Source organism: Harmonia axyridis, chromosome 4, assembly GCF_914767665.1.
Source record: "Harmonia axyridis chromosome 4, icHarAxyr1.1, whole genome shotgun sequence".
Lineage (NCBI taxonomy): Eukaryota > Metazoa > Arthropoda > Insecta > Coleoptera > Coccinellidae > Harmonia > Harmonia axyridis.
In genome coordinates, this window is record NC_059504.1 from 29,117,595 (window position 1) to 29,141,863 (window position 24,269).

A 24,269-nucleotide genomic window follows, 5' to 3' on the forward strand; every position below is an offset into this window, starting at 1 on the left:
ATTGGGGATTCTCATTTGAAATTTCAAAGTGGACCTCCCTCTTCCCAAAAGGGTGAAGGCAATAAAAGATGAATTCGAATAAGGAACCCCTCGAAACCATCAACTTTTTCCATAAAATGTTCCCTTTTCGAGATTTTCAACTGATTATTTAACTTCAAAAATACACTCGGTATATCGACAAGCATCGAATAGGAAAGGTAAATTGATTCAAAAGAGTAGATATTATATAAATGTATTCACAAGACGTTACACAGAATATTCTTTATAGTCTTGAACCAAAATTCTATCTTCTACACTTAATTAATTGTTTTCAAAAATCGGTGCCTTTTGAGTGGATACCCACATGCATTTCCAATGATATGAAGTCAGAAAAATATTGCTTTTGACATGAAAATATTAAATTTTAAGACAACAATGTTCAAAATTCCATAATTATGTAGATATTCACTCATTTCTTATTTACACTACAGATTGCTTCTCAATTCTAATTATTCACAAAAAAAGATTAAGGATTTATAACTAACTGTACAGTTTATAAAATATCGGTAATTATAATTTATTTTTCATGAGTCCCAACGAAATGATGAGGGTTTCGATGAAAATACGTCATGAAAAATAAAGTACAACAATTAAAAAATAAATAAATAAATAAATTAGGTGAGAACAAAATATTACAGAAAACTGGGAAATTGACTATTTTTTCAAAACCTGGAAGAATCGTTTTAAATACATAAGAAAGTATTTTCAACGTTTAAATATTTGGCATCGCAATATTGATTTTAACATACTTATAATTCAAACTTGAATTTCAAGTTCAATTTTCTGACTAACACTATACAATAATTATTTTAGGCAATGGTAAGAACAATATATATTTCTTTTCTGTAAAAAATATATTTCTTAGACACTTGGCCACTCTACTGATAAACACAGATATTTTTAAAATACATCTCTGTCGATCGAAACTGATAATATCAATATTTTCAAATTTCACACTTATTCACTTTGACTCTTGATATTTTGACGAAGATAAAGCCCAAAGTATGTATCCTTTATTAAACTTGAATTATAATTCAAATATTATCTGTAACAAAAATTATTCAGCGAAAAAATTTTTTGATCGAGTACAAAGTTCTTGTTATAAAAATCCAAAAATGTTGTATATTACCGGGTTCTCAATACTAAAAATATATTCTTCGAAGTGAAGCCATTTTGTAGGTACTTTAAAGGCAAACATGTATATAAAATACCTAAATTCACCAAATATATACCTTATGATTTGCACATTTTCGAACAGAAATTATTTGACTAGATATATTCGTGTGAAATACAGAAATTAAAAATTGTATATCAATGTCATAAAAATCAACTGATTCGATATCGGGAAGTTGAAATTAATATTTTTCCTTTATATGAAAGCAGCAACTAGTCAACTAATTTCCAAAAATAATACAAAAGCAGCTCAAGGCTTGGACGTGAATATCAATAAAATAGAAAATTAAAAATAACAATTACCGACCAGTATATTGAAAACGAGTCATACAATTTGATGTCCCATAAATGTAAAATTATATACATATTAATAAATTAATAAATAAATAGTTTTCTCGGAGAGAAATAATATCTAGAATTTGAATGTCAAATAATAAATCATTATATAGCTGTATCACCAACCTCCATCATGACAAAATGGAAATTCTTCGAATGGATCTTCGATGGTAATTTTGTCAATTGAAAATGAATGAAAACCCAAGAATTAAAGACTGAGCGAAATTCGGACCGTAGGCACTCATATTTATCAATAAATGATCATTGGGCAAATTTTGAGATGCCCTTAAACATAGGATATAACCACTGCCCAAATCCGAAAACAAATCGGCTTCTGAGCTTCAAATACTTTCATTGATCAGCAAAATACAAAAATAGAAAACGTTCAACTATTCGAATAATTATGGCAGTACACAAATTCAACAGATATAATAAAAACATTACAAACTTTACAATCAAGATCTTATATAATATTATATACCACTAATACTATGACTGGCAAAGAACTCATTTGGTTTGTTTTTTAGTTAAATATTCCTTTCTTGTGTATTTCATCATGCAGAATGGAATTCTATTTTGTACTCGATTTTACAAAAAGAATTTTTTCTATATACTGAGATCATAGAGGCACTAATAATACATGAATTCTTACACACAGATTTTTTAAATCAGGAGTTGGAGGTTAGAATACTAATCTCAGAAGAAGAAATTGTGAATCTATGACAAAGAGGGTAATCACTACTATATTATTCACAACAACCCATATCTTTTAGATATTTCGGAATTCAAGGAAAATTCACGTGAATGAAATTTCTGTTTTCAATCTTTAATTATTTGATAAGGCCCTGTAGTAATGCAAGGGTGCATTGGGAAAAGGGTCGTCCAAGAAAATGTAGGCAATGAGTAAGCCCTAACTAAAATATCCTTAGCGGGTTTCATAATCAAAGGCTCCATTTTTACGCCTTCATTTTCCTCTTTCTTGGCCTTCATCTTTCCACAATACTCATCCAATCCATGTTTGTACTTGTTCAAGTTTCTATGCTGGTAAAAAACTAGTGATATTCGAGTGGGTGAAAGCCTATTAGGCTCTTTCAGAGCTGTGGTGGCATGCAGTTCGTGTTTTGCACATTCAAAAAGAAGACTTCCATGTTCTAAAGCTATAGCAACGCCACCAACCTCAGAGTCACGGAAACATTCTAAATTATCAGTATACAACTTTTGGAATTGTAACGATGATTGGACACTTGTGCTACCTTCGAATATTCTCGCATCCTCGTGACCTTGAAAGTCATCGAAAGGGTTGTTGACCTTGTAACATGGTAAATTTGAAAAACCGGCCGAATAATTTTGACCAGTGTAAGTTAGATCATCTACACCATATGGCAAAAAATTTGAATTACGACTAGAATGTTTATTTTGTTGGGAACCATATGGATTAAAAAAAGTATTTTGATATGGATTATTTTGAGTACAATTATTCGAGTTATAAGAACGATGAATACCACTAGAATAAAACGGTTGATTGTTATGAAAACCGGCAGTTTTATCGTGCCAGTATTTGGGATAGAATGAGGTAGTACTATAGCTGTTCAAATATTTTGGTCCCATTGGATCAGGAGATCCAGATGGATTTCTTTGATATTGAGGTATTTCATTGTTTGTAGCGATGCGGTTACCGTTCAGATTGCGGTTATATTCAGCGTTTAGAACACTGAAACTCGGAAGGGTACCTTGTTCATTAGGTTTTTGTCCATTGGCAATTCCCTCCTGCTTTAATTGAGGCTCTTTGTGCTTTAAAGCATTATTGTTCTTTTTGGAAGAGCCCTCGTCGGATTTACGTTTATTTTTTCTTTTACAAGGCTCTAGTGGAGCACTCAGCAGTCTTATTTCAGAACTATACCTATAAAACATAAATCGTCATAATTTGCACACCAATATAATACCAATCAACATACTTCTGTAGGATCTCAATACTCCCAAGCGCTACTTTATTGCGTTGGTTTTCCGCAGAACCAAATTCGTCGCTGCTATCGATTACGTACATTGGTAATACGTGAAGTTGCTCATCCAATGGTTTTTGCGAGCTTCTATTTTTGGTCAAGGTCACAACTGCCGTACATCCGTTATTCATGTTTTGGGAATCTTTGTGAGCGTGAGCGCAAAAGTCCAAACAGGCTGTAACTCCTGAGAAGGGCCGACCTTTGGTCAGACCCAAACGGCAATCAGCAGCGATGTCTTCGTATTGCGTCTGGTTTTGGAAAGAAGATGGTGCCAAGTTCTTGTAAATTGGTGTTATATGACTAGCAAGCTTCTGAAGTTTCTCCTCCAGTAGTTCCTCTTCTGCCTGTACGTTGAGACGGAATTTCCGAACGAATTTCGACCTTGTGAACTTGCAGCCGTTGTAGTACATGCTCCAGGAGCAACCGAAGGAGAAGCTTGCCCCACAGGAATCAGGGTTCGTACCCTGGCAAGCACATGTCCTGGGATCGTTGATACCACATCGGCGTTTGGTCGGTAAGCCAAATTTGTTTAGTTTGTCAGTAAGAAGGCTATAAAGGTCGTCGGATGCATTTCTTGAAACTGCTTCCCATACGACTATGCAGATGATGATGAAGGCAGAACGACAAAAATGTCCTTGCCGATGCTTGACTATCACCAAGTATTTCTCGTCCTGGCCAGAACGTCGAAGGATCTAGAATTGAGAAGATTTGAATTAGAATTTTGAATGTTGATGCATACTTATAAAGTTCGAAATATATTCCACCTAAGTTGACAATTAAAGAAAGAAAAAAAAATCAAATGGGGATCAGTGGACAAAACTACTATTTTACTATTAGACGGATGTTGAGAAGTAACCCCTCTAGTTTATCACCTCAATCCATTTCAAATTGATGCAATAAATAAATTAGGTAAATTAAATTAAGCAAAAAATGAGCCTTCAGAATTTTCGTAACCTCTTGCTTGATTGATATAAACTTTCGATTAAAATTACTTTTTCAATTATGGTATTGCAAAATTATTTCATCGATTCCTGATTTGATTTATTTGTACTTTAGAGAGCGATCTCATACTCACCCATTTAGCAATAGGACATCCTTGGTTTGTTTTTCCTTCCTTTCCAGTATAACGAACCTTTTCAATTCTGATTGCTTTTCCACTAACGCCAGTTTTGCATTCGAAATCCTTCCTCAGGTTCCGCAAGTTGTCTGCACAACCTAAAAATTTGAAATTAGATCTCAATATGTTTCACTTCACAATTTACTCCAATCGAAATGTCTGTTTAGTTTCAGTAGAAGCATATGTATCTGAATTTAGAATATTAAGGAAATCAACAAAGACTCACCCAGATGTGTGTAAAAAATTCCAGGCTCAGGAATACTTTGGTTTGGTAAAAGACACTGACAAGGAGTAGGCTCGTTTTCTGTCTTCATCTTCATCTTATCTCCATTTTGAATGATGGAATGCTTGTAAATCTTCTGCAGCTTGTTGCCGAACCCATCTTTCTGCTTTAGTATGTCGTTGATTATTAGTGACTGACTACCCTCCTGTTTATTTGCCAAAGATTTGAATATGTTTAGAGAAATCGTCTTCTTCGCCTCATCTTTGATGGTGTTATCCGATTTATTTAAGCCACCAGCGTTACTTTTATTCAGGAAGTAACGTTGGTGGCTATACCATAAAAAATGACCGTTATTGTGGTTTTCATTTTTCTTCTCGTTGATCTCTGCCTCTGAATTCTGCTTATTCAATATCATCGTTTTTATTTTCGTATTTATGTTGACACGGTCTGATGGAAGATTGGTTTCTTGTTCTTGATGAAGGTGAGAGTTGTTCTGAACATGGTGATTGTACAGAACTTCAGTCTTATGGATTTGTTCGTGGTTGTAGTTTGGTTGTTTATCTTTGGCACTATCGTTCGATTGTCCGGGTTCCCAGACTTGATTGCTATTGGCATTGGACTGTTGCCACATTTGCTGATCCATACTTTCCCCGCTAAACATAGCACTGCCTGGATACCCACTAGAGTTGTGTGAAACTAGCTGCGGATTGCTGTTCACCTGTGGATATCCAGGCTTGTCGTTTCCCGAATTTGAGTTAGGAAACGAAGAGTTGGCGTTGGGACTGAATGTATCGTTGCTCACCGTGGTGTAGACCGTGCCACCCTGTTGATTACTGTAATTTTGATTCGAGGTGGGGATACTAACAGCACTGTTGACTGAGCTAGGCCTCGATAAGTTCCCCTGTTGGGAGCTATCCACATTTCCAGTAGGAGTAGTGGAGGGAGGAATGTAATTCTGGTTTTGTATCGTATACTCCTGATACTGTGTTCTTTGGTTTGAGTTCTGAGGTGTTGGAGGTTGTTGAGGAACTGGACTTGGCGTATGGTGAGAGTAATTAGAGTTAGGTCGAGCCAGAGGCTGCACAGTATGGTTCGGATTGCTTGGAGGACGTGGATTTGTCAGTACTTGTACAGCTCCGGTGTAGAAGGTGTTAGTTTCGAATGCTGGCTGCTGGTAAGAAGTTTGGTAAATGCCGTTGGAATACTGTTGATAGCCTTCGATCGGTGTGTGAGTTGCCGCAGGAATTTGCTGGATGAATTGACCTTGAGTCCAAGCTGAAAAAAAAATTCTATATCAAAAACTGTTTATTTTTTTCATTAAATCAGTCAATTAGTAGTGATATGTGTCTATATGCTCACAAATATGAGGAACCCTTGGAAGTAAGAAACGAGAAACGTTGAGTTATTTCTGGACTATTGAATAGCTTTGTCGATACTTTCAGTTTGACGTTTTACTGTACTTTCAGTTCCAGTTACACATTTTTTTTTATGTTATCAATTATTGCAACTCAACATTCATAATAAAAAATCTGTATCATTACCTTGAGTGGGGTCGGTTTGCCAGACAGGAGTAGCAAACCTATTAGGATCTGCATAGAAAGGCATAGGAGTCTGAAAACAAAAACAAATATTAGAAAATATAAGTCGAACATCAATGGTATCAGATTTCGGAATATTATGTTCCTATAAGATATTTCTAAATAAATATTTCTTGATGAATATACATGATATGAAATAAGAAATAAATAATAGTATGATGGTGTAATAAATAACCAAGAGTAAATACATTTTGTTCGAATGTCTAGATCTTCCGCAAGATAGAAATACTTTTAAACCATTGTATAAAATTTGCAGTTCTCACTGTTCAAGCTACATTCACAACTTCAACGATAATCAAGAATTGGATAGCGTTATCTCGTAGTAAAATATTAAGATAATTAACACAACTTCGGCATTCATCGATATGACTTTGTTTACTACAATAATATGGTTCATCATTTGTTATCGTCTATTGTTTATTGACACCACTTTCAATATTCACGTGGTAAATTCTTATCTACTTATTATTCTGCATCATCACCTACTTTGAACTATTTCTATTATGAAAAGCGCTTTTTCTTCACTTTTGAAAAGCTGATTATAGTAGCCATCTTCAAACGGATTTAAAACTATAGTGTATGTATAGGTATGAAGTGTTTTCCCATAAAAGGTTTCATTTTGATATAAAAAAAACACGAGTTGATTTTGAGAGAGATCAATGTTTCTTTCATCGTAAAGAGGAAGGTATGCCATCAACGATGGGAACCATGGTTGCAGCACCATATTTTTTTTATGAAACTTTCCAATTCCAATTCGCACTTTTACGGCTGATGTCGATAATTTCAAGAATTCCATCTTTAATGTCTTCAACCGATTGTGGAGCATTGACATAGACCTCATCTTTCACGTGGCCGCAAAAAATTCTAAATCACAAGATCTCGCTAGCCAAGCAAGTTCAGGACACTTTTTTCGACGAGAACCCGTTCGACAAACCTGTGGCTACAGCAGCCATTGACACCACTAGCTTGTCCCAAAAGCTCAAATTTTTCGACCAGTTTCACCATTGACGTCAGCGAAGGTGCTTCACGACAACCCAAAAGTGGTTTAGTTTTGCGAACTTAGTCTGTCGAATTTCTCCCATTTTTTGTAGTGAAATCAACTTTTTCAATGCGTTTTTAAGGCGTGTATCGTTCTTATCAAATGTCAAAATATGTCAGTTTCAAAAGTGACAAGTGCCCAGTTAGTGGGCTATTCAAAATGAAATCTGTAATTGGAAAACCCTTCATAAGAAAAAAAACTAGTAACATCAAAATTGGCAAGAGGATTCTGAAAAAATTTCGTTAATTTCAAATTTCGGGGAACCCCCTTATAATGGCACGTCATGTTTTCGCCAAATTCCAGAGGGTGTTAACAACATAACGAAAACAACCCCAAACCGAAATTCAGTGTGATCGTCGGTAGAGTCAGAAAGTTGGGGGCCCACCTGAGCCCCAAAGGGAGGGTGAGGAGTGAATGAATAAGGTTGAACAAGGTTCTAAACCTCAGGGGGAAGAGGGTTAACTGACCTATCTCAACGGTGGGGTGACGACACCGAACCCTTCCCGTATAAATAACCCCGCGCCTATCTTGGACCAGCTGATGATAAAGCATCAGTTTTTCCAACTTTGTTGTAAATACAGTGTGTGTTGTGGTTTTGTGAATGATTAATGGATTGTGACGTGCTCCTTTCTTTCGGGATAACGGTTGTAGGTGGCGTTGGGCTAGTCTAGTTATCTTTCGTGGAATATCGTTTGAATTCTATTAAGTTTATCAGAAACTTCATAAACTGATTGCGAAAAATATCAAATACAAATTTATATTTTTCATTCAAAATATTTGTAATTAATGTCATGCTATGGCGATTAATTGATATCAAATTTGAATTAAACTGAATGTAGTCAAAATTTTCGTATAGGTACGATAAAAGTGACTCTCACTAATATAGGTAGAGAGAGAGAGAGAGAGAGAGAGAGAGAGAGAGAGAGAGAGAGAGAGAGAGAGAGAGAGAGAGAGAGAGAGAGATTTAAGACTGAAACACCTCTATTATCTGTATTATATTATTTTTATTTGGTGTGCAATATTGTGATATGGCCGATATTATGGTAGAGTTTATATTGTTGTTAGATATTTCATTTTTCCGGAATGATAATGAACTTTATTATTTCAAATGGATCGCTCTGTGTTTTTTTTTTCCTTTTGAAAATACTGAATATTTTTCATGCAATGTTCCCTCTAGCTAAATTCTATAATTTCAGAGTTATAGCTACATAAACTTCACCAAATTTAAAATCATGCATTTATGTTTTCTTTATTTTTGCGCGAAGATAGTGTAAATATAGCTGTAACTCCGAAATTATAGCATTTAGGTATAGGGTACAATACATGAAAAATATTCAGTATTTCTTAGGAATTTCAAAAGGCAAAAAATCCCTGAGTGGTCCATTTTAATTAACAAAGTTCAATATTATATCAGAAAAAGGGGAGATCTGAGAACAATATCTATAAGTTCCACCATAACATCAGCCATTTCATAAGATCACATCAAAATGTACAAAAATCGTATTATCCGTTACCGAAATAATAAAAACTTTTTATATTTGAAATTCACTCTGTACAAGTTTTCAATGTCATATTTGTGGTTGAAGTAATCAAGAGATGAATGTTGAAATATCTCATCCCGATTTTGAGCCATTAGAATACATGCATCGAATTCTGAAGCTTGCATGAAAAGTAGTTGCATCAAAATTGCCACTATTGGTTTTTTTCTCTCCTATTCAGAATATTTTGATCGTATGAGGAAAGTTATATGATCGGGTTCAGATTTTTCAAATAATACGTATATAACTGTCAAGTTTTGCGCACCAAAAAATAAAATATTTCAATGACAAAAGATTCGATACAGTTGAAATTTTGCGTATACTCATAAAAATAACAATTTCAAGCCTCTTGCATTTTCTAATGATAGCAACATCAGAATTTTAAGAAATCCAAGTAGAGTGATGAATGAACTAGCTGAAAATTTGATTGTCCAACTTACAGCTTCAAAATCAAATATTCGATAAAAATGAGGAAATTACTTAGAGCTTCTAGTCGCTCTCATACACTAATTGCACCCTTTGGATACCACACATATACCTATATGAATGTATTCTCCAATGAACGAGAGCTCAAAAGCATTTTTATTACTTCTTTATCTTAAGTTTGTTGGGACCATCAAATTCATTACCTCGAAGGAACAATAAAAATATAATTTCTTCCATATAATTAATGATGATGAAAGTAAGTCAGTTCTTGATTGTCACATTATTTGATATAGAATTTAGACTTTTTTTGAGAAAATTTGAGTTTGAACTTACCATTGGTTGCTGCTGCACGGATGGCATCGTCTGATCTGGCTTGAGCATATGGACCGCTTGTGCTGGCTGAGGACTAGGTCGTGAGGTCTGAGAGTTCTGCATCACTCCACCGTTTGGTTCTGACTGAATAACAGCCCCTGAAGATAGAGCCGACACTGGACCACCGGCTTTTCTTCCTCGGTAGCTCTGCAATGAAACGTCAATCAGTTTTTGATAAATTGATTCTGACAGGTGGCAACAATGGATTTCGAAGGTACGAAACGAAAAAAGGTAGTCAGATAAATTACCAGGTATCTTAGAAATATGGATTCATAAGGAGCATTGTAGAAATATTCTCAATAATAGATAGGTATAAGTGAATTTGGTCAACCTCTTCACAAAATTTATTGAAGCCGCTAGAATTCAAGCATTGGGAGTTGCACCTGGATTTGATGAAAATATTACAAATGAAGGGACAATAACAACTTTAATCAATAAAATATGTTACGCGAGTGCATCATTCAAATGTTATTCTGATTTATAGTCTTGAATCATATTTTTGTTTCACAGCGATAGCATCAATAATGTGGAAGATCGCTACAAAGACTATATAATTACGGAAATGTATGCAAAACAGCCCTTGCAGTTTTTGAAAAAAGCACTGATCTTCATCCTTAAATTGATATATGTAAATAGTAAACCATTTTCGGTTGCGAAATTTCTTTCTGATTATTTGAATTTCAGTATATAATTGATAAATATACAGGGTGTTCTCAAATTGGATGTCATTTAAATGACAGAAATAGTCTTATGAACATACAACGAACGCTTTGTTTCCGAAATACAGGGTGTTCAATTATGATTTTTTCAAGTGTTTTGTCATAGCACCTTCACAAAATATTCTCAAATTGGACATAGATATTCCATTTTGAAGTTTTCATCGTGTGAGATGCTAATTTTTATTGAAAATCTACAGGGTAATATTCTTTCTATAACAGTGCCTGCTTTTGTCCTTTAGAACTTTTTTTGGTGGACCATTGTAGTTTGGAAAAATGTGAAAAAACATTGGCCCAGTACTGCACTTTTTGGTTTCTTGTAGTTACTGATCTCAAGAAAAAATTTTCAAACAAATCTCTAGTTGGTAATTCTCAGAAAAATCCAAATTATTATAAATACTGACTTAGTAAGCTGTGCTAAATGTATTTATTAAAAGTTTTGTCACTTATTTACCTAATTTGTATCGAAGATTAATGAAGATTCTATAAAGTGGTACTTTAATCATCAGGTACAAAAAAGTAGTACTACAAGAAACATTCTGTATCTCGAAAATAAAGCGTTTGAGAGGAATTTCTCATTTTTCTTTGTACTTCCAATTTAGGAATACCCCGTATAAATTATAATGCAACTGATTAAATCAGCCATACAACCTCACAAATTATACAACCAGCATTTTCTCCTTATTGACGTGAACTCTAGGTAAGCATTAAATAGGTATATGTGAACATGCTCTTCTGAAAATACTGAGTCAGCTATTCTCGAATTGGGGTAATTTTGGAGGCATATAATTGCTAATGTTTTTTGAGAGTATGATCATAAAGGTCTTCAAAAATATAATCAGTACAAAATGAGCCGTTTTTATTTTGATGATTCTCACGTTTTCAACTTTTCGATGTTTATAACATCAACAAAATTCTGTATACGTACAGCTTACAGTGGATCAAATTCAAAATTGATATTCTCAAAGAATGCAAATATTTGAATAATCGTTTCAAGGACTTTAATTCAGATTCTACCCCAGTTGTAATATTTGAAATATAATATTCTAAGAACTGGGATGAATTGACTTCTCGTAAACTATATTCATGTCATATTATAGTTGAAAGAAGTCATTTAATGATATGAAATTAAAAAAGTTTTGAACATGTACAATAGTTTTAATACAATAGTGAGGAGTATGTACCTATTAACATTAACCCAAACATTCTCAAAATTGTTTTTGATCGATCAATTCCGAATTTTGTTTTCAATTCAATTTGATTATTTAGTTCTTCTGGGAGACATGAAACAATTAGTCATTGTGTACAACTTGCTGTAATTTACCATTAAATTCGTGAAACCAGCTATTGAGCTGTTATTCTAAAACCATATAAATTACACATTATCAAGTTTTTATAGAACGAGGACATAACTTCATATGTTGAGGTACTTCAAAACACGTGAGGATAGAATTAAGAATTCCACACCATGAAGACACGTATAAAATCTCAAATCTACTTCCCATCAATAATATTGGATTTCGAAAATTCAAAATCTATACACCCAATATAAATTGATGAAAAAATCATATCTTCGACATTGATTACAAACAATTCATTAACGATTTAATTGAAAATTTGCATATTCAAAATATTAAGGTCATTCCAATTCAAAAATTGACTTTTCCATGTTTCCAATGTTGATGGTATTATAGAGTAAATATCCACCGATTAGGTACAACCATAACTGGCATTCAAAATCAATGGTAGATACCTCCTCCAAGTATTTGAAGATTGGCAGTGAGTACATGGCACTTTTATTAATAACTCAATAACTAATGAACACTTCTGGCTTCGTGGTAGATATCACAAAAACGGCAGTGATAAAAGTCGACGATAAACGTGATGGCCAGATATCAATACATCCCAATAATACAAAAAAAGAAAACACGTGAATACACTCGATTTTCAAGAAATATACACTGGCATTTCCAGCGTGTTCAATATTTTCAGCCTTCCACATAATTTACAGAAAGGTCGTGCCAGTTTGAAAAAAGCGCTTCCTGTTGTTTCTGTTTCCCTCCTACTCGAAAGCTTTACGGCAACAAGCTACGCGCCAGCGCGTTCAAGACAGAAACGTAAGTCGAGTCTTTAACTGCACAAACGGTGTTGTACGACTTGTGACGGAGGTTTACGATTGTGAGTCATCAGTCAAAACGTTCTATTTCTGTTATCAAATAGGTTGATTCGGATTTATCAACTTTCGATATAAACATAGTTGACAGTAGTTATCGATAACGGTAAACTGAAGCCTTGTTTATCGATAGAATCGTGTCGTAACAAAATTTATGTTGGAAATGTTTTGGATATTATTTATCGTTTTTATTACTATTCCTATTACCAATTATTGAACAATTTACTTTCAGAAACATGCCAAACATTTACAATCTTGGAAGATTCCAGTGAACCATCGCAATTCAAACCAATTCATTCAGTAAAAAATATACCTAATAAGATATAAGGATTTCCATTGAGTTCTACAAATAATATTTAAACTCATTCATTATTTCAATTCAAATCAAAGCTTGCCAAGCCATTCAAGAGGCAGATCCCTCTACTAGGAATTGAAAGAGATAAGTCAGGACGTGCAGAGAGCATTTGAAGAAAATATTGGACATATTTTGGGATCCTCATGGCTTCGTATATTCCGTTTTTTTATTATTTCAAACGTCAAAATCAGTTTCGCCATGAATGATTTAGATTCCTGATGGAATCGGAACTTAGATCTGCGTTTGTAAGAAAAAATCGGGAATTCCTAGAGAAGCTGACATATAAAAGGTTTCCAATATAATATTTCATTTTGATATTAGGAAAACACGAGTATGTTTTAAGAGAAATCAATGTTATGTTCATTTCATTATGAAGGGAAAGGTATGCCATTAATGATGGAAAAGATATCAGCCAAATGGCAGCAACAACTACGGTTGCAGCATCCTTTGATAGAAGACCAATTCGCACATTTGCGATTGTGTGTTCTCGATAACTTCACGAATTCCATCTTTAAGGTCTTGAATCGATTGTGGAGCATTTCATAGAGCTTATCTTGCACATGGCCCTAAAGAAAAAAGTCTGAAGTTATTAAATCACAACATCTCGGTGGCCTAGTAACTAAGATGATTTCGATGATAATCTGGATCGTTTTGATGAATTTCAAGGACCCGATCAGCGAAGATACGACGTTGCTGGTGATCGACCGGCTTGAGTTCTTGTTTTAAATGAACCTCTTCAAGAAATAACTCTTCCTAGAAACTCTTCTTGCAATTCTTCGATTGTTTAGTTGCTCTTATGACACGTAGCGCCGTCTTGTTGAAAATACACGTCATCCAATTCAACATCTTCCAATTTGGTGTTCGTCAATACTATAGCTATAGCAGCAATATTCTCTATTGTTCATGAGCGATGCACACTGTTTCGATTCTCCACTAATTTATCCCAATAGCTCAAATTTTTCCACCAGTTTCATCGTTGCCGGCAGGGAAGTTGCTCCATGACGACTCAAAAGTGCTTTAGTTTTGCGAACTGTGCAAAATTTTCACCACTTTTGTGGTAAATTTTAACAATTTCAGTGCGTTGGGGCGTTTTTAGTAATGGCGCAGTTTTACTTTTTAAATGTCAAAAGACGACAGCTTCAAAAGGGACAACTGCCCAGATAATTTGCTATTGAAAATGAAACTTCTTATTCGAAAACCATTTATAATGGTTTGGAGATTTCGAAGTCAGAATGTAGGATTACGTCAATTCAACAAACGTTATGTTGGTTGCCGATCATTGAACCGAGTGGGATTACAATAGGTCCAGAAAGATAACTCTGCATTCAAAAAAGTTGAAAACGTAATTTTAATATGAAATTCTATGAATTTGATATTCAATATGTCGCAGAATTCAATATAAGTTTGAACATGCCTTATTTTGAAGAAAATTAAATTTAAAAGTTCTCTTGAATGATTTCATCTTTCCATTTTTGAATTTTTCCCTAAATAGAAGCAACCAAGGATGTCAAATGAAATATTTGAAAAAATATTTCTAAAGAGGTCATGATCCCCTTGTAAAACGCCTTAGGATAGCAGTTAAATTGGTTGGTATGACACCCTTTTCATTGTGAATCAGCGATTTTCCCCTAATTTCACTCTGGTTTCCAATATTATGTGGGATAACTTGATGCAAATTGAGTAAGGCCGTCGGATCTTTGATACCGAAGGGGATTGTCCCTGCATTTTCCGACCATCCCTGATGCGTGTTTTCCCTCTTTACTACAGGCACATTCAACACATCCACTTTGCATTTGTTGCGGATTCAACATGGCCATTCAAGAAAATGTGGAGTATCCGAGGTTCATGTTGTGCTATGTCGCATTCTAAGAAGGTTACTTCCTAATCAATCTAGTTGAAGAATAAGTACTGACAAAAACTGTCAGGAACTCTTGAGCGCTCGTCATTTATGCGCGAATTGCATATTTGATGTGGATAGGTGTATAATAGATATGATTTATGGCGGTTAAGATTAAAGTTTTTGATGAAAAGATTCTCCTGAAATTTGGTTTGACCATTCTAATTATTATTTTACAAATTGAAACTAAATTACAACCTGTCGTACTCGGATCTGTTGTGACTTGTAACGGTAGTCGATATTCTATTTGAATCTTCTATTGTTCTCATGGCGCAATCTACACAAAATTTTGCACTAATCAGAAATTTTCATTTCACATTCAAATGCTATAAAAATTCGGACGACTATTTCACGGAACCCCAAATCGATTTTCTTTCATCCTAACCTGAAAATTTTCTTATCAGTGAGTCGAATTTTATGGTTCGAGGCAATCCCCATACTCGAAATTCAAAATTATATACAATGTGACGAAATAGAGTGATTTGTTCGTGAAAAGACGTTTCAAAATGTCCGAATTCCGGTTATTAACTCTTCGAGTATTTTTCAAAAAAATACTTCGAATTTTATGCTTTGTTTCATTATCACCCCCACTTCCTAATTGAACTTCGTCTCAAAGGTTTAGACTATTTGAATCAAATTGCCGACCTAATACTTTCTTTTCAAGATGTAGGTATATCTCAGTGTTTTCTGAAAATATTATTCCGTTAATTCCTATCCTCTTGAATTTATCGAATTCATGAAAGCCTTCAACAGGATATAACGGACAGGTTCTTATTTTTTCTGAAGTCGTCGAGAAAACTGTATATCATACAATCCTGAAATTGGAGGCATGGCATGCTTAGAATAAGTATAAGTACATTACCTACCTTTACCCAAGTTCTAACTGGACTCAATCATTTCGGAATTATTAATTTTCAAACATTCGGTTTTCAGAATGAATGATCTTCACAGCTTGGTATTTATAATAAAATTTTATCAATAGTGAGACTTCCATGAACACCGTAAATCAATAATTAAATAACAGATTTTATCGATTCATGGATATAGGATATAGGTATATGAATTAAAATGGATTCAATCTGGAGGAATATTAAAAAGATCATAATATGTAATATGACTTCTAGAATCTACAGTCAAAATATCAAAAGCACCAAATAATTGGTGTACTTTGCAATTTTGAAATCTACACGAGACAGTATATTACTTATCATTTATTCTCGAAGATTTCGGCATCTAAAGGGTTTTCCAATAAGAGCTTTCATTCTGATTTGAAAAAAACGAGTATATTTTAACAGAAATCATTGATATTCATTTCGTTGCAAAGAGGAAGGTACGCCATTAACGATGGAAAAACTATATCAGCCAAGTGGCCGCCACGATACATTTGCAGTACCATAATTTTTTAGTGAGCTTTTCATGACCAATTCGCACATTTGTAGCTGAATGTCCTCGATACCTTCATCAATTCTATTTTGAACTCTTGAATTGATTGGAGAGCATTGCTATAGACCTCATTTCTCACGTGCCCTCAATTGGTGTTCACCTTTTCGAGAAGTAACATGCCCAGGAAATTTTTCTTACAAAATTGCGGTTGTTTGGTTACTCTTGTGTGTTCAACATCAATAACTTCCAATTCCAGCTATAAATATCATTAATCATAGCCTAATTAATAACCATTATGGGTTATAGCAGCAATATTCTCATTTGTTCTTGACATACACTCTTTCGATTCTTCACATTACTAACTTGTGCCACCAGCTCAAATGTTCCTACCAGTTTCACTCTTGACCCAAAAGTGCGTTAGTTTAGCGAACTTTGATAACAAAATTTCAGCATTTTTGTAGTGAATTCTAACAAATCCAATGCGTTGTTGAAACGTGTATTCATTTTTAGTAATGGTGTAGTTTTTACTTGTCAAGTGGCAAAAGATGACACCTTTAAAAGTGACCTCTACCTGAATAGCTATTCAAAATGAAATTTCTTATCGAAAAACCCTTTATATCCTTTCTCTCGAATACAAATTCGAATACATTTAATGAAACAATTTATTGAATTGAATTTTCCAAATTCATCCTTTGATTTCAGGACTTTTCATTCATGAAGCTCATTCTTGAGTTGCGGTTGAGGAACTGACAATCGTACTAAATAATCTTTGGGAATACAAGAATTTCAATTAATTCAAATTTTCATTATAGGGAGTAATGAACCTAAATTTCGTTTGATATACATGTGCCACCACTCAAAAGATATTAAACAAGAAATTAAATACCTACGCCAATCGCAATTTCTAATTAAGATTTTAAGATGGCAATTAACACCGGAGTAGGAATATAATTCCAAAATAAAACCAGCTCTGAAAATGCCCTCAAAATTCAACCTTGAACGCCGAGGTTCATCGACACCCCGATGGGGTGCTTACGGCGCCGAAATCCAAGCCAAATTTCGCGAATCAACCGGAATTGAATCGAGATTAGAAAGTTAATTGATAAATTGACGGGAACGATCCGTCATCGCGCCAATTAAAAAGTCCATCAACTGCCGCATTCCTATTTTCGAAATCCCGTTACCTAGGGGTTGTTAGGTGCAAAACGGCCGACGGCATTAAATTTAATACGACGCTAAAAAGTTATCAAGTCCTGCGTCGGTGAATATTTTCGCGATGAGCTTTCTCTCTGTATACGCTTTATTGGCGAAAGTCGGCGGTAATTGCGAATCTCGCCGAGAAGATGGAGCTACTGCGCAAACGCCAGATTAATCAATACCAACAGCACATTCATGTGAATAGGAAGCGAGGAGCTTCGAAGTGACGCCGAATGCGCACCTATTTTCAAAAGGGAATACTATGCAACGTGAAAGTTTTCGCTTTCGCTTTCACTACCACATTTTTAGGTCCAGATAATAGCACACCCTACATTTCTGCCCTTATGACATCGCTCTGTCGATGCACCGATTGCTGTACACGGGGGCTGAAAACATTGCGTTCTTTTCTCGATGCGTTTCTGCATCAGATAGAGGGGTTGTTTCGATGTTTTCTATATGTTTACTCTACACGTAATTTCTTTCTTTCCTCGGAAAAATGAATTTGTAGAAATACGAAATATGTATACTCAAATAAGTATAAGTACTTCAGCAAAAAAAGCTATGGATTTGGTACCTCTTCAAAATTTCAAGAAGAAATTTCGCACCAAAATATACAGACCTGTAAAATCAAAAGAACGGAAAAAATCATTTCCTCTTGAAACCTATGGCCGATTTTAGCAATATTTTTTTTTAATAGTTACTTGATTTTTCATTTTATTTTTTATTATGTACAAGGCTGTACCAAAAAAGGGAGAAGTAGAGTTTTATTCAGAATATCCACTGAAGTGATTCCTTGACAGACGAAAATGTTACACTCAGATGTTGTCTCATTTTTTCTGAGCATTCCTTATTTTTTATTGCAATATCTTATTGAGAGAAATTACAGCACTTCAAATTATGTAATATGGTACCAATATATAAATATAAATATGGTACCGTTGTTGAAAGAGAAATTAATGTTTTGAATCGCGAAGTTATAATTTCAATTCATACTTTGAACCACAAGTGTACATAAATATCAGAAAAAAGTTAATTGCATTGAAAAATTCAGTTATCGTTTTTCAATCGATAAACAGAAAAATTGATACAATGAAAAGTAATTCATCATATTGATGTATTGAATCAAGGAACAAATTCCATTAAGCCAATGAAATGTTCATATCAATATTGTATTTCTGTTCATACTTCTTCTATCCAATGAATATTTCATCGAAACAAAGAACACTATTCAGAATCAAGACAATAAAATTTCATTACATTATTGATGAAAAAGTAGATTCGTACATTGTATCAATAAAATCAAGTTGATAATTGCCATTCTTCAATACAAAATTAAGATATCGTAATTCCTAAAGAAAGGGGATGTTTAGAAAATATGAGTATTTGTAAACATTCTGGTTTGTCAACGAATCACTCCATAAGGTGTTCTGTATAAAAGCATAGGTACTCTTCATTGTATATAAAAAAAATTAAGTAACTTAGGATGGGATTTAATCAGCTATATTCCCGATGAATCAACCTACAATTCAAACAAAAATTGCTGAGGTAGGCCAAAGGGTTCAAAAGAAAATGAACTCTAAGATTCGTTGAGATTTTGTTCGTTCCCATTATTTTGCAGGTGTGTAAATCTTTTACAGTCGTTGTTTTAAACACGTTTTTCATTCAGCAAAAATGGTTGTTATTTGGAATTCATAAATTGATGTCGGATACAGAATCGATTGAAAAAGCAGTCTTTAGGGAAACAATTATTATTAAATTCGGTATACAGAAATCGGTTGCAATATCGCATTGGTTCTCCTGGATTCGGTTCCCTACTCATTTTTAAGACTAAAATGATTGAACTTGACGAAATTGAATTGACAACATGTTTTGCTGCAATCATATTGAATGCAATATTTTTTATCGAAAATTTCTAATCTTCGCATTGTCTCATTATATTTCGTCATACGAATGGAGATATTTCTTCAGAAAAAATATAAACCGTAGATAATTTGTATTGCAGTTTTCCATTCTATATAATTTTTTTTTCCTGTATCTTTCTAGGTACTCTTGTAAACAATAAATTAGGAACTTTTGAAAGAATTATGAATATAACATGATAAAAATAGTATAATTTAGTGTCGTATCTCAGTATACTTATTATTATTAATCTCGTTCTGGATCGAGCTGCTATTCGCTATAGTTTTAACTGAAAACCTTATATTCATTTATTTTAACTACTACCAAAAATAATCAAATTTGAAATCAAACTTGATGGAACCTACCCCTGCACCTCGTCCCTTTCCCCGTCCCCTCCTAGACTCTCCTCTGAGGAAACCACCTTCTCCGTAAAGATTCTAAAACAAAATAAAAAACAAAAATAAATAAAACAAGGGAAACAAAAAAAGAAAAAACAAATCGGAAAAGGAAAGAAGAAATACATGCAAGTGAAAGAATGAAAAGAAAGAATACAGAGGTCTTAAGCACAAGCAAAAATTATTAAAACTGAAAATGAAATAGGTAGGTACAAAATATTTGGTAATGTTAAAATTTACAGAATATTCCTGTTAAATGAAAACAAAGGAATGAATGTCATTGAGTTCAACATTCATTCGTTTCTGTTGAGTCCTGGGATCTCGATGGAACCGATAAGCAAATAACAGGGGCGGCTCTTATTACAATAATCCAGGGCAAAAAAATCGGTCCTTATGAGACACCAAATCTCTTAATATCAGCATTGAAACGATCGTTGGCTGCCATATTGAGTGTTAGCGAACGAAGAACGAACGGCAGTCTGTCTGCTCTTATATCCGGTATCCAATACCAGGTGTGCTTTCTACAGGGCTGTCCAAACAAACTCCATTAAAACCAACATGCTGCCAACTACCGACTAAATAATCATAGCTGTAAACTCCACTTCATCTCCCGGCGACCTATTTCTTGTATTTATTCTGTTTGTATTGTATGGAGGATGGAAATTAAGCATTTCCTGACTGAATTATAAGGTATGAGTATCGGAATACATAGTCATTTTCATAGAATTCTTATTTTTTTCTTGATCACCGGAGACTGGTTCCTCCTGAACAGATGTCGAATAAAAGAAGAAAGGAATGAATTTTGTGACATTATCTATGATTTCTGTATCTGATCAAATGATTCAGGAAATTAATTTTCAAGAAAATATTCGCCTGTAAAAAATAATTATATGTAAGAGCATAACAAATGTTTTTATGAAGAAATATACTATAATAATTATTTATATTTATACAATAATAAACTTAATGTTCAGGTTATGGGGTGGTGAACAAAATACATTTATTTCAGAAACTGTTATTCTTTTACATTCAAGAATCAAACATTTTTTAATTTTTGACTATACTCGGTTCCACTTAATTATTCACCTGTGAGCTTTAAGATAGAATAAAGATAAATGTAAACAAAAGAAACTACTTCGATTACGTAACTTCATAAGCATCACATCAATGAATTAAAATAGAAGGAATAAATTGAATTGAATTTTCACTGATTCGATCGTTTTGAGACATCTTGTCAAGTCTTCTCAACACCCATCAGTCTTTAGTCGAAAATTAGCAGGTAATAAAAGTTAACAGCCATCTAAACACGATGTAATTGAAGAGTGTAAAGTAGGTACTGATTTCCCTGGGGGTTTTCAGGCTTGTAAAATCCACTTACTTCGTGATGAGCTTAGCTGCGAATTCCGAAGAGGTATAAAAATATCAAAAGGTATAACATGAATTTCGTCGAGTTTTCATGCCTAGCATTAAACAGTGCTCGAGAGAAATTTCGTGTGTTTAAAGACAGCAATAAAATTGCAGGAACTTGATGAGTTTGTAAGAAAGTCTTCGAGATATTGTCTTTTATAACTTTATCATCATAATAGTAAGATTGTACATCGATAACAGAATTATTCATATCAATATTTTTATCTTTCCTCCAATATGTTCATGTTTTTTGGTAGAATAATTTATGAAAACATGCTTAAATATCGGAAATCATGTCTTTGATTTGAGGACATACAGTAAATGCTTAGACTCAATCTAAAAAAAACCTTCAGAAAAGGAGAAAAATTTATTCTCCTTTTGAAAATCATAGATATTGATTGTTTTCTAAATATGAAAATAAAAGAATTTATATAACCAAAAATCAGAACTAACGAATTAATTATCTGAGTATATCATAAACGTATAATATTCACATATAAATTTACACTTGAACTAGTCCATAAAAAGGCTTGGCAAGATATCCCTCTGAAGTGAATACCGCGATCCGCTAAATATCTGGGTTTATTTGAAAGTAATGTTAGGCAATGAATTCATTGGCCCCAAAGAAATGTTTGAAAACTTGTACAACCTTAGTATAATCGAAATATTCTGACTTCCTCCAAGTGACTTTGGATATACTATACCATGATCTTCTAACGTAGACGATTTTCATTCAAATAAACATACTACGAAACATTATAGCATAAAACTAAATTTGAAAACAACTTCGAATGGAAAGATTTCAAGTGTGAAGCAGTGATATGAAGGATGTATCAGAAACACTGCAAGATTCAAATTTAACGCCATTTTTACATTCATAAATCACATTGATAGGAAATAAAATATAGAAGTTAGTACACATTGAGTAGGTATAACATGATAGAACAACACCACCAAATCGATCATTGAACAATAAGAACTACATACAGGGTGATTTCGCAGACCAAATCATGCTACTTTACGTCATTAGCATGCAAAACATTGTTGAAAATCCACTTGGTCGTTTCCATTTCTAAACGGTGTTGCAGTACCTAACGCTGAAAAACACACGTTATGGTGACATGATAAAACAATTTTTGTGCCTCAATTGGAAGATACCGACCATTGAGGACTTTACTGACATACCCCGTTTTGGTGATAAGTACCTTACACCACGCGATTTGACGCCTTCAGATAATGAAATTTTGCAATGAATCTGTGACAGCAAAGCCGTAAAGACCAGCCATCCACCAGAAAACCAAGTATTTTGTATACACACATAAGTATATTTAAGAGGATCTTACATTTTTTTTTATTTCAGTAGGTATCTACCCTATTTCTCTCCATTAACAAGAATTTAGATATTATCCAGCATGGAAGGAAATAAATAAAATATATACCACGTACGCCAGGGTATAGAAGGACCCGAGGGGGTGAATCAGAGGAACGAAATGTTCATCCATCCAACCCAGCTGTCAGCCGTATATGGACCACGTGTTTTCCTTCATGGTCCTTCGAGTTCTATAAATCATGCCCCAACTAAGGCCGCTTTTAATTAAAACTGAGCTCAGCCATCACAATATGAAAGAACTATCGCGATACACATGTTCCGTAACTGATTCGTGTATTATGAAGCCGATTTTCTTTTTAAATGATATTTAGAGGAGGAAATCCTAACTTTATTAGTTATCATTGCCGATAAAAATTGGTTATATGGGTTAGTAGTGCAATCATGCAGGATAATAAGGATGTATTTAGTTCTATTATAAACGTTTCTATGTAACGCGATCAGTTGAAGTAGTTATACAATTTCGAAGTGATGATTTTGTACAGCTCAAGGTAGTATGCAGAATTAAGTCGTTTAAATCCATAATAAAAAAAAAATCGAATATTGAGAAATATACAACTCATTAAAATATAAAAGCAACAAAAAATATGGCCTAACAAAAAGAATCATGAACACCTTAACTGAGGTTAACCCAAATAAATATCTCAGTGGAGAAAGGGGATCTGTCTGCAACCTTGGCGTCAAGATTACCACCCCTGAAGGCAGGAAATTCTCCCTTGGAGCCCTGGAGAGATGACCTCTAGACGAGTTCATGCGTGTTTACGTTTTCGTATGGATTTTCACTTATACCAAATGAGTGAAATTTCATCTTCTCTCTTCTATTCATTGAGAGAATTTCTAGTTTCAAGTAGATTGATGTTAAACATTGATATTCTCATGTTGTGTATGTATTGCTATTCTCATGTTGTGTATGTATTGCTATTCTCATGTTATGAAAAAATTGAATACTTGATTTCATTAAAATTAATAACAGAAGAGTCTTTGATTTTCGGATTACACAAAACTAAAACATTTGGCTTATTGTTTCGAAATATTAAACTGTTGGGATACGAGGAGAACACTACCACTCCCAGAAATTTTCCAATTTATATTTTGGTTTTCCTTAGAAACTGAAAGAGATAGAATCGAATAAAAAAAAGTTGCATTCATTTTAACGTTTGAAAACACAAACCAACTCTTCAAACAAATAGTTTAAAAGTTATGAAAGCGCTCTTTAACCTTTAATGCGTTGATTTTGCATAATGAGATGCTAATTGCGTGTGGGGGTTCTTCTTTGAACTCATTGAGAAAAGAATTGAAGAATGTTTTATTTTTGAGCCAGTTACAGATTTCGTAGATAAGTTTCATTTTTAGAGGTATTCATGATGTATATTATTTATGTTGTATTTCCTTCCATTAATTTTTATTTTTGTTTTTGTTTTTTTTTTCTTTATTTATATTTTGTTGGGGGGTTGAGTGTAATAGCCTTGGCTAAACTTCGCCCCTAAAATTTGCCAAATAAAGTCTTTATTATTAAATTTGAAATGTTTTTCAATTCATATTCTTGTCGAAAGATTCCCTTTACACTATGATATCCGAGAAGTATCACATTTCTTTTTT

The 24,269-nt window shown here is 33.8% G+C and overlaps 1 protein-coding gene across 4 annotated transcripts in view; it reads right to left on the reverse strand.

Annotated features, from left to right (window-relative positions):
- Positions 1-216: 216 nt before the first annotated feature.
- The window catches only part of LOC123677369 (DNA N6-methyl adenine demethylase), a 72,019-nt gene continuing 47,966 nt past the window's right edge, over positions 217-24,269 (reverse strand). For 3 of the 4 annotated variants that reach the window (XM_045613847.1, XM_045613845.1, XM_045613844.1), the window contains 7 exons: positions 19,847-19,918; positions 9,823-10,008; positions 6,430-6,499; positions 4,892-6,163; positions 4,624-4,763; positions 3,504-4,240; positions 217-3,448 (listed from right to left, as the gene is read on the reverse strand). In XM_045613847.1, coding sequence (XP_045469803.1) covers positions 2,368-3,448; positions 3,504-4,240; positions 4,624-4,763; positions 4,892-6,163; positions 6,430-6,499; positions 9,823-10,008; positions 19,847-19,918 — 3,558 coding nt within the window. In that variant the 3' untranslated portion in view covers positions 217-2,367. The remainder of the gene's footprint in view (positions 3,449-3,503; positions 4,241-4,623; positions 4,764-4,891; positions 6,164-6,429; positions 6,500-9,822; positions 10,009-19,846; positions 19,919-24,269) is intronic. The other variant, XM_045613846.1, reaches the window with a different exon arrangement.